Source organism: Melitaea cinxia, chromosome 10 (genome assembly GCF_905220565.1).
Source record: "Melitaea cinxia chromosome 10, ilMelCinx1.1, whole genome shotgun sequence".
Lineage (NCBI taxonomy): Eukaryota > Metazoa > Arthropoda > Insecta > Lepidoptera > Nymphalidae > Melitaea > Melitaea cinxia.
In genome coordinates, this window is record NC_059403.1 from 7060140 (window position 1) to 7072405 (window position 12266).

The 12266-nt window shown below is 31.4% G+C and overlaps 1 protein-coding gene across 1 annotated transcript in view; it reads left to right on the plus strand.

The window, feature by feature from the left end:
• LOC123657220 overlaps nt 1–12042 on the plus strand; it is a 121025-nt gene extending 108983 nt beyond the window's left edge. Inside the window, exon 5 of the mRNA XM_045592797.1 lies at nt 11755–12042. Within this exon, the coding sequence (XP_045448753.1) occupies nt 11755–12042 (288 nt within the window). The remainder of the gene's footprint in view (nt 1–11754) is intronic.
• The last annotated feature ends 224 nt before the right edge of the window (nt 12043–12266 follow it).

Sequence of the window (12266 nt, forward strand, 5' to 3'; positions counted from 1 at the left end):
TCTAACGTAATCATAATCATGTGCGTGAAAATCACATGTTTTGTTATATTAACATTGAATACGTTTAATTCTCTTCTTTAAAATTTCAAATAATATTTTGGTGTGATTAAAACAAGAATTTATACTAAGAATAAGTTCACCTTATATCATATCTTAGAAATATAGCTCTGAAGTAGCGATGATTTCATTAGTAGGGTACCCAGCACTCCTGGGGAAGCGCTGTCAGTACAGCTGAAGAAGAGTTGATAGCATGAGGTGGCGAATGCCAGCGCGACCCCATCTCGCCCAGCGAGTTGGACGACTGCTCACACATGGTGGCTTTTTAGTCAGTAGGAGTCTGACATAACCCTCTGGCGCCCCCGCGCTGGAGGGTATCAATGATGGATTTTCGAGTTGAAAGCATAAGTACCATACTCTTGTTTGCCACCCAAATGGTATAAAAAGATAAAAAGTAATAGTGTATTTTATAAGTCCACTAACACATATGCCGGCTCGCTAAGATTAGTTAATCTCAAGAAGATTTTTGATACAAATGTCACAATTACGTTTCTGTACTCGAAATCAGAATGAAGTTCAGCGGTGGAGTTTACCTTTTATATTAGTACCTTAATATCAGTATAAAATTTTTATACAATATTAAAACAACTTGTTACTAAAATTGATCTGACTACAAATAACTAAAATAAAATAAGATATGAATAACGCTTGATATTAATTGTACTAAAAAAAATTACATCGTTCAGCTTTCCTTAATAATGTACAATTTTAACATTTTTACACTTAGACAATAAGACTCACTTATCGATCTATGCATCATTTCTATAATCTATAATTTTAGCATTAATAGTAATAGTCCTTAAATGTTAAACTGTTGATCAAAATAATAATGCCTAAGAAAGACAATTTAATCGGGCTACTCGATTGCAAGTTAGCAAATAAGGTCAGTATCAACTGTAACAGTTTTTCCTGCTGATAAAAAAATTACCCGAAACCCGACTCCGCAACAAAAAATTCTGGGATCATTTCAACATAATTACCACTATAATATTACTTGGTGCTCGAAGACAAAAATACTAAAATATAAAGTTATCAGATCAGCTACTTAGATTCTAACTTAACCTAAAAAAATGCCCTTTATACTTTTATTTTTATATCTTTCACAACATACAAAACCTATTACACTGATATTTTCTCCGTAAGATCAGATCGCAGAGGAACCATTGTCCTCACAAATACGTTTATTATCAGCCAAAGTAGCTCTGAAACTAATGAAATGACTTCTAACTCCAATTATGGTTGCCGGGAATGAATTTTATTGCTAAAGTTCTGATAAAATAATATAATCAGAGTTTCTGCGATAGCTATCAAATCGTACATGACGTGTTTATTAAAAATAACTTATCTATATAATAATAAGACGGTATATTTGAATGTATTTTTATATATTTTTTATAATTAATACTTCCTGATCCAACGACGGACATCGCTCTGGTGTAGTGGTGCGTGGACAATATTGACAGTTACACACCGGCGATTGCGGGTTCGACTCCCGCTCGAGATGGGTATTTGTACTTGTATTTGTACAAATATTTTTTACCTGTCTGATGGTCTGTCCTTGTAAGTCTCCCCACCGTGCCTAGGAGAGCACGTTAAGCAGTTGATCCTGGTTTATATCATAGACACCTGATTGCAATTGTTACTTATATACTCGTATATTAGGTAATATATCCGCCAACCCGCAGTGGAGCAGCGTGGTCGATCAAGCTCCGACCCTAAACCTACATAGAGACATACATACTACATAGAGAAAGAGGCCTATGCCCAGCTGTGGGATGTTACAGGCTGAATCGTGACCCGACGAACTTCGCACTGCCATAATTTTAGTCGTATCCCTTTTTTATATATTCTTTTACTAGCAACCCGTCCTGGCGTTACGCAGGTGCAATGCTGATACAGAATATAAAATAAATATTTGTAATGAAAGCGCAAAAATGTGTTTATTTACGACATCACATTAGAAACCTCTAAAACTCAGTATTCCTCTACTGTATTATGCATGTATTATGCATAGAAACCTCCATCGAGAATCACTCTTCTTACTAAAGAAAACTGAATCAAATCCGTTGCGTAGTTTTTAAGATCTAAGCATATAGACAGCGGGAAGCGACTTTGTTTTATACTACGTAATGATACATATTATAAAACAAAGTCGCATTTTGTTTTCTATTGAACACAATAAAATAAGAGCTATTCAATTCCGTTATACAAAAGGGCTACATATATTTTCTATCATTTATAAATAGCCACCAACGAATTAAATTAAATCAGCTTGAATGATATAAAAAGTTTATAATTTTTTATCGTCTCTCTTGTTTCAAAAACACTTATTTCTCAAAGAGTATGCCGTTTAGATCTTGATTTATAGTAAAAAATACCGTTAGAGTCATTATAACCAATTAGAGCTTGGTAATAAATTATACCTAGCATATTAATAACTCATAGCCTTACTAGCAGGAACCAAAACTTTGAGACTGTTTCACCTCAACGAATCAAAACTACTTTTGAAACTACTTTTGATTTACAGGTTGCGAACAAAACTATCCGACAGGTAAGCGGAATTTGATGATGAAAAAGAAAAATATATAATAAACTTATCTAATCGATACAGTATATGTTACATAGCTTTATTTGCAACTAGTAAAATAGACCCTTAGTATGCCTTAAGCTGGTTCTTTATAAAGTAATAAAAACAATAACCGTGCTCAAAAACATCCCCTTTTGACGCAGTCGTCACATTAGTTCGTTCCCTTTTTTTGTCGGTTAATAAAAGAAAGTAGCAACATTAAAAAATCTTTTTCATAACCAAAATATAATGGTTTTCAATATACCTACCTCTTGCGACACAAAAGCATTATTTTTCTGTTCATTCCGTTCATTGTTCGCGGCCATTTTAATTCTGACATGTCATCCGAACGACTATAATTTTTTTCGACATTTCGGAGAAATTAGAGTGCCGACACGGTTTATAAATGAACAATATAAATAAGAAATTAAAAGTACTTTTTGATAATGAAGGATTACGTGGAAGAACGGCGTGCAATAATATTTTTATTTAGTGTTAATTTTCTTTACATTTTTTCACGCAATCATTAGCTTATCCGATCATTTTTTATTGTGTTAATGTCGTTTTATGTTTAATAATAATAGAGCATTTTTTATCTAATAATCTCGGATGAATCATTTAAATAGTTCTATTATAGCCCAAGAGACCGCGAGGGCCAGATTTTCGTCATTTTATAAAAGCTAAAAGTTTTCCAGCACATGCTCCCAACACAAGAAGCAATGGACAATTATAAAGTTAAACTCATAGTGGCTTTGGAGGATATCAGGTAGCAAAGGCGTACAAAATGCCAACTTACTTACGTCATATAAGATTTTAGATAAGGAATTTGAAATTTAGATTAGAAAACGGGATATTTACCATGTTTATTATTTTCGCTTTGCGGAGCTCGATATTTCGACATTGACTTCGAATGTCTTGATCACGAGACTGAAGTTTGCGGGTAGATGTTGAGGGCTTTAGCTGTGTCCATACCGAACTACCTCCTTTCTAACACGTTTGCTGCGTAAACACTGGTTACCTCTACTATTGTTATTTTCACCCCTACCATTGTCACCTGTTTTACGAACATTCGACATCCGATCCCGTGTTTTGTGGACGTAACTTACTGTGTCGATACGCGAGTTGTTTATATCACTCTTCACTGTTGAGGGTGTGGAATCTGGTGATTAGGTTATGAAAATAATAAACATGGTATGGTCCCGTTTTCGAATAATACTTACGTCATTTCATAAAGCGTATTTTTTATATATTGTGTTTGAAGTAATAATAGAAATCACCTTAACTATTACCCAATATTATGTAACTTAACTTACGACGTAGAAAAATACTGAATTTAGTCTATGATACGTGGGTAGTAATAAAACATGCAACGACTCGAGCTAGTCGTGTGACAAATCCAAGCTTATTCCAAGAAGTTCTAAATTGCAATCAATAACACTTATTCGTCAATACAAAATAATAACTTTCAAAAGATCCCATCCTCAACGGTAAACGAGAACGGTATGAGAAAATCTGCAAGTTTTGGATGAAATAGTTTGCTGAACTACTTGCAGACTGTGTATTGAAATAAGAGGTTCATTATAACTGCATCAACAAGTTATATAATAAAATAAATACTATTACAGTTTCTTTTCAAGAACTTGGTAAATATGAAGTTCATTAGTCCTATACAAGCGCTCAATCATCAAATATTCTCTCAGACACGACTCGCTAACAGAAGTTAATATTGTATGTTTTAATAACGAAAGAGTCCGCAAAACTTATATTTCTACTTGTAAATTAAATATTAGTTAGTAAAATTTAGTTAAAGCTAATTATGCCAAATTAACATATTCTAATTGCAGTTGAGGTAGGGTGCTATATCAATTACAATTTTAGGCAATTAATTATATCACTAGAACAAAAGCACAGAGAAATATAAATTCACATCACGTATTTATGTTCATAATATATAACATTATTCTTTGATGAACACAAAAATACAAAAATATACAGTAATAAGAAACAACGACATTTTCACATCACCAAGGCGATCTAATCGCTGAAATAGCGATTACTTTCAGATAGCACTGTATACTGCACTGTAGCGACGACGGTTAGGAAGTGTTGATGAAACACGAAAAGAATATCGTAAAGAAAAAAGTATCGTATTTTTCATTTTTAAAGAGGAATGTTTAGCTTTATAAGAAAACTAATTAATGTGAGAAATGATTATTATAATAATAATAATAATATTATTATAATCATTACTATGAGAAAGAATTATTATGTATAGTCTACAACTTTATTTTTTTAACCTTCACCTTTACATATTATGAGAGAAAGATTGTTTGGTAGTTCTGGTGTTGAAAGTTGTAGTAAAGTTCTAAAAGCAGGTATTTATATTTTTATAAATATATCTCTCTAGTCTAGATTGAGCTTCGACCATTTCCCTATTTCAGGAGAAGTAGCACAGGCACGTTTGTAAAGTGTGTCATTTCAGCTCTGTTTTGAGTTTACCGTGCTCCTACAAAAACGTTCTACATTATTATTTTAGTTTGAATAAGCAACGACCTTGAGTATAATTTATTCAATTCAGCCATATAGAAACATTATTTCGAAGGTTGTTTAGGGATAATATTCGATGAACCTTTGAGTATCAAAGTGAATTTTTGTACATGCAAAGGTTTACACGGGCAAATATTTCAAGTCACCGAGAGGACGAACACAGATTAAAATGAATTTTAAAAAAGTACGAGACAATTTATTTTGACTTAATTTTAATTGTCTTCTAAAATAAATTACATCTGTGAAATATTTTAATTCAATTACAGGCCTTGAGTTGTTTAAAAAAAAACGTCTGTACCGTTATAAAATATAATCTGTCCGCCATTTTTGATTTCCAGTGAGGACTAAGCCCCAGATACTGGTTATAATTCGATCAATATATGGCTTCTCATAGTAACGTGCACATGGCAAATCGAATTTATCCATTCAGCGTTGGATGAGATTAAACCTACATAGCCTTAATGTACACTAGCCACGAATAATATATTAAGGGTTCCTTTGTAACAATGTTTCGGTCAGAATTCATGCAAAATAAATTTCAAACTATACGCAAAATTGAATGTAGATTTATTTAGACCTTATTTATTTTATATTAAATTATTTCTTATAGAATATAATTTATACCGAGCTTTGTCAAATCAAATACATTTTCAACTAGCACCTATTTTAATATTATTATCACGTATCACGTTTATAATATAAATTTAAGATGACCGTCAAAACGTTGAATAATTATAATTAATATAATAAATTTAATTTAATCACAATAATAATACAAATCAATATATGTTGTTGAGAAAATTTCTCTGTATAGATCGAAAACAGTATTTATCCGTGTAATAAAAAAAATGTTTTATTACCAATAAAAACTATATTATATCAGCCGGCATCCATTACAGATGACATCAATAGCTATTTGCGTACCAAACTGCTCTTAATTTTATCACTTCCCTCAAGGAAACCGGTCATCATAGACGCCTTGATCCGTTACTCATGGCAAAAAAATGGATCAATACTAATTTAGTGGATTAAGCTCCGACCCTTGGCTTACCTAGAGATGAAGCCCAGCTGTGGTGCGTTTACAGGCTGATTCAGAAAATGATTAGTTTCATTCATGAAGAGAATGTCCGTTTTTAAGTTGTGTAAACTATAACAATCAAACGATTTCATAAATTCCATTAGGCGTAGTACCATCCAATTTATCCAGTGATCCGGAGGCTCGCTCCTAATGGACCGGAAGAGTCGACTGAGTGCCCGTAATATATTACTAAATTACCGCGTATTATCGGTGTTTTACGAGTGATTAGTGGATCAAACGTACCAATGATTATACGCTCTGATGGATCATATTATGATTTAGCGTTTGTTTTATCATTTATGAATCCGTTTGATTTGTTTTGTGTTAATACTATGTCTATGAGTATGAAGCTACATTATTATATTATTCGATTTTATATCATGATATTCATTGCATTGTTCAAAAATTATTTTAGTTTTATTATCTCCCTTACTTATAAATTGAATTTTGAGAATGTTATGATTTTGTGATAGTTAAGTTAAAGTAGTATTACGTTACTTAAATAACCAAAAGTAGCACCAGCCGTACCGTAGCTAACTATAATATAATATATATAATATTTATCAAATCTTATACTATTAAACGAGCAATTCTTGTATATATATATGTATATATATAATCTGAATCTCGGAAACGGCTCCAACGATTTTCATAAAATTTAGTATATAGGAGGTTTCGGGGGAGATAAATCCATCTAGCTAGGATTCATTTTTAGAAAATGTCGTTTTATCCCTGTTTTTAGGGAGTGAAAAATATCGTTAGTATACGAAGGTAAATTTCGCAACTGTTAATTTAGTTGTAATAGCTCGGTGGGAAATCGGCCGGTCGGGATCAACCGAGAAGATCATGGTTCAAATCCCCATGTCCCTGGTCAATTATTTTTTCTTTTTTTTTCTAATTGCAGTTGTTATTTTTTATTTAAATAGGCAGTTCTTATTTTTTATTATTATGTCGGTAAATCGAAAAATATTATTCATATTTTATCATTATTATTTTTTAATTATTTCTTATTTTTGATTTTTTATATTTTTTATTATTGTCGGTAAAAAAAAGTATTTTTCATATTTTATAAATAACGTAATTCGTATTTAAATATGATTTTCAGAAAAAACACGATTTGTTGGAGCGCCTGTCAGTTTTTGAGAAGCAATTACTCTCAATCTTGTAATTGTGTGTGACACACGTTGGCGCATCGGTTACGCCATGGATTGTACCTGTTGCACTGGCGGTTGGGGGTTCAATCCCCGCACGTGACAAACAATTGTATTGCCCATACAGGTGTTTGCTTGGGGTCTCCCCACCGTGCCTCAGAGAGCACGTTAAGCCGTCGGCCCCGGTTGTTATCATGTAAACCTAATAGCGATCGTTACTCGCTTAGTAGGGAATATATTCGCCAACCCGCATTGGAGTAGCGTGGTGGATTAAGCTCTGATCCTTCTCCTACATGGGGAAAGAGGCCTATGCCCAGTAGTAGGATATTACAGGCTGAAGCGTTCTTATTGTGTATTTTGTATCAATTTTTAATTTATCGTTATTTTTTATTTTTATTTTGCGTTAATTAATTATAAATAATTGTGTTTGCAGGCAAACGAAAAAAAAACCGACTTCAATTATATCGACAAGTAATACAACGTAGGTATACGAAAAAATAGTCAAGAAATACGCATTATCAAAGATTACTCCAAAAGTTGTAATCAGATCTCGATGAAATATGACCACATGATAAATAAACATCGGCTTTCGATTAAGTTAAAAATCATCAAAATCAGTATAGAGTAAAAGCCGGCCGGAACTGCCGCAAACGCTACGTATCGCAATTTTTCAATCTATAATATCTTCAAAAATATTCATTTAAATCATATGCTGTAAAGGGCCATATATGTAGATCTATATTAAATCAACAATGTAGTTAAGGTATTTAATTAGATAAGGATTAATGCTGTATTGGTTAAAATCGCTTCGAATTATTTGTCGTAAAAAGTAAATGACAAAAAAATGTTATTGTTGGATATCCTTAAGAGATAGACATATACCATAGCGGAGCTTTCTGTAGGACTATTCAATGTGTATAATACTTAGTACATTATTTTGATAAATCTCGTAGGGTTCAGGCTGCGTTTGCAATGTAAGCGGAAAAATGTAATTATTTACGACATCAAATTAGAAACCTCAAAAATAACAGTATTTCTCCACTATTTAATGGATGTTATTATGCATATAAACCTTCCTCTTTAATCACTCTATCTATTAAAAAAAATCGCATCGAAATCCGTTGTGTAGTTTTAAAAATTTAAGCATACATCCCTATGTATGCTTAAATTTTTAAAACTACGCAACATAGGGACATAGGGACATAGGGACAGAGAAAGCGACTTTGTTTTATTGTATGTAGTGATATATATATATATATATATATATATATATATATCGCACCTTAGGTGTAACAAAGTCAAAACAGCTCATTTTTTATTTTACAGGATAGGACTTTTAATTTTTTTTTCGCTTTTACTTCCTCATTTCTGGATTACTATTTATAGGTTTGAAATCTTTATAAAATTAATAGTTTACTTTCTTTGCTATAGTTTAAAAATCTTATATTAAATTATCAAAAAGTCCTATAAAAGACATAACAAAAAAAGTGTCCTGAATTGTGACTTTGTTGCACCGTTGCTTCAGCTGAATTGAGTAACCTCCTCCTTTTTTGAAGTCGGTTAAAGAAGACTTCATCCAAACCAGCAGCGAATCATTTTAACTCTCTCTTCTACTACTAATCCTTCACGATTTACTAAAAATACCGAGCTGGGCTCGGTCACCCAGGTACTATTTTAATAATACACAAAAAAAAATAAAAGTAAAAGCATGCTCTCCACACAGAAGAAGAGCAAGGAACCCCCCAACTCCAAGCTACTTCATCACGAGAGGGCAAAAAATGTCCTGTAATCGGAATGTATCTTGATTATTTCTAAAAAAACTTCAATTTTGAAAAGCACAATTACATACATACATAGTAAAATAAATTCCTTTAGCTTTGGATTTGATTAAAAATTAAACGACTAAGCTATCTTTAAAAAAGAAACAAACGTTTTTGTGATTAGAACATGTTACAAATTAATTGATTAAAATAAAATTAATTATTAATTGTATCAAAATTATACACGCCAAAGTATAGAAGGACTACTCTATTATTAATTCATTTTTCATTGCATTATTTGGGTAGAATAATTGTAATCAGCTCTCTATTTTTTATATGAAATAACACAGAACAATCGAAACAATTGATTAATCCATAACAAGTCTCATTAAGTATGGCACTGTTCCGTCCGACGAATGCGACGGACGTCGGTCTTAAATGGGTCGGACGAGTCAATTGAGTGACTATAATTATTGCGCAAGTATTGCTCGCATTTACAACATAATAAAAGAAATAATTAACAAAAAACTAACTAAAGAATTTTCTTAACTTACTTCGAGATATTAAGCTACGTGAAAGTTAAGAAAAAAAATTAAGTATTGTTACACATTATTTTAGTCTTTTTAACGATTGAATTACCAGAAGTCTTATTAATATTATTTATATGTACACTATTTCTCATTAAAACATTATGTGTTTATCTTTTGTCTTTATTACCTTTATATTATACATTTATTGAGTATCATAATCATGTTTTTAAACATACCTAATGTATGACTGTTTTATTTTATAAGCCACTTTGTATGTACTGTATGTTATATATGAGTATGTTTATTGTAATACATTTCAATTCATTTACAAAATATTTTTATACTTCCACACCACATTTTTTGTATTAAGTCCTATACCCGAAAGTTGTCGGGAAGAGGTCGCCATTATGTGATAAAACCGTAATTGTATATCTGTTTTTTGATTGTTTCTATTTTTATTTACGTTTAATTGTTAATAATGTATTATAAAAAGTGTTTTCAATATGTTGTAGTTAAATACGACGCTAACATCGTATTCTGAATGAAAATTCTGCTTAAAATATGTAGTTATATATAATAAATGTATGATTATGTATTTATTATATATTATATTTTTATTGTCAATATATTTAGATTGTACACGCTAATTTTGCAACTGTTTTATGATTTTCCTGTGGCAAGACTACTGGAAGAGATTCCATTATGGAATAAGTAGTGCATTTGTACCAGCATTTATAAGAGCTATTTCCTATTGCTATCCTAGTGTACATAAATTATTACATATAAATAAATAAATTATGACTGAAATTAAAAAACATTATTTTTACAAACTTTTCATACATTACTATAATTACTGGTACTTAGATTTTAAAAAGTGATTAAAATTTACCTTTTTTAATTATTATATAATATAATTTTTAAAAAATTATATTTTTTAAATTATATTATTAAGGCAACATATGATAGAAATCTATTCTCTTATTATAATAAGAAACTAATACCCGGTACCGTTTCATTGGGAAAATTATCTTCAAATATGCCTTAGGGTAGCGTAACGGATTAATAGTACTTAAGACATAACAGAAGATATTGCTCAGCAACGGAGCATTTCCAGGACATTCCACCATTCGACTTTAAATTGTCACACCGTTTTTCAAGTTCGTTTCTATAAACTGCGCTAAAGTGAATTAGCCGATAAACGTCGCACTGCTGGTCAAAGGATTCTTCTTTATATAGAAGAAGGCTACATGGAGAACTTATTCTTGATTGAGTTATGAGTTATTTTTCATATTGCCTTAAAGTATTAGCGCATATGGGTTGACGGATAGTTTCCTTACTATGAGTAAGAATCACTATCAGGTGTTTGTGATAATAGACAATAGCCACGGCTTTTCGTACTCTCCAAGATATGTGAGGATGGGGGGGGGGGGCTCTCAAAGATATAAATTACAATTAAAAACAAATCTTTGTACAGTATAAACAACTATCTCTGGGGAATCGAAACTGCGATCACCTTCAGAACGTTTTGTTTTACAATACAATACAATTACAAAAAAAAAAAAAAATTAGTTCAAAAAAATAATAAATTAATTAGTAGATTCATAACAAGCTCCATTAAACATATAACAATCTGACAAATGCGCCGGAATGCTTTCTGTAATGACCTAAATGTTTTAATTGAATATAATAATCACTCAATTGGGAATTATTAGAGCGGTGTATGTTATATCTCAAAAATATTGAAACTATTTTTTGTTTTACAATAATAATCCTATAACATCTGTTACAAAATTTAATTGAACGTAAAAGTTACATTGAGGTAAATAAAACAAACAAAGGAAAGAAAAAGGAAGAGTAATTTCGTGATGTTTTACTTTTTAGAACATTTCTTTCTTTTGTAAGTAGAAGTAATGAGCAAACATGGATACAAAAATAATAAAAAGCGTCCAGTTACACACAAATTTCAACACTATGATCTGGGAATTTTGATGCCTGTATTCCAATTATATCAACTAGTGTTTTTAATGTATATTTTGCATTACAATAGTGTTTCATTATTTACCAGGATCCGGTTATAACCGGCGAGACCCATATCTCGGGTGCAGATGGTGACGGTCTTCGTGCATCGTGGAGGACACTACACGTCTATCCCGACGACTATTCCACGCATCGGGGCTACCTCGCGCTAGAGTGCCGCTCTACACTTGCTACGCGGCCACCGCATACGCGTAGCATGGCCGTGCGGCTCTACGTTGCGAGCCGCCCACACATATCATCTTATATGTTAAGTAAAAATAGTGAGTATCGTATTATATTTAATTGTCCACTTAAATCAGTTAAATTTACAAGTTGAACACTGTATAAAAGTAAAATATAGTTATAGCTATGGAGATCTAGTTATAACAAAATATAAGATACAAATTACTTTCAGTTTGACAGAACATTTTAACTAAATAGATTTTTACTTAAAATACGAAGTCTAAATATTTATTTATTCAGTTTTTAAATTAAATAATTCAGTTACAAACAGTTAGTAAATTAAATAATTGAATATAATAAATATTTTAATAAATTGAT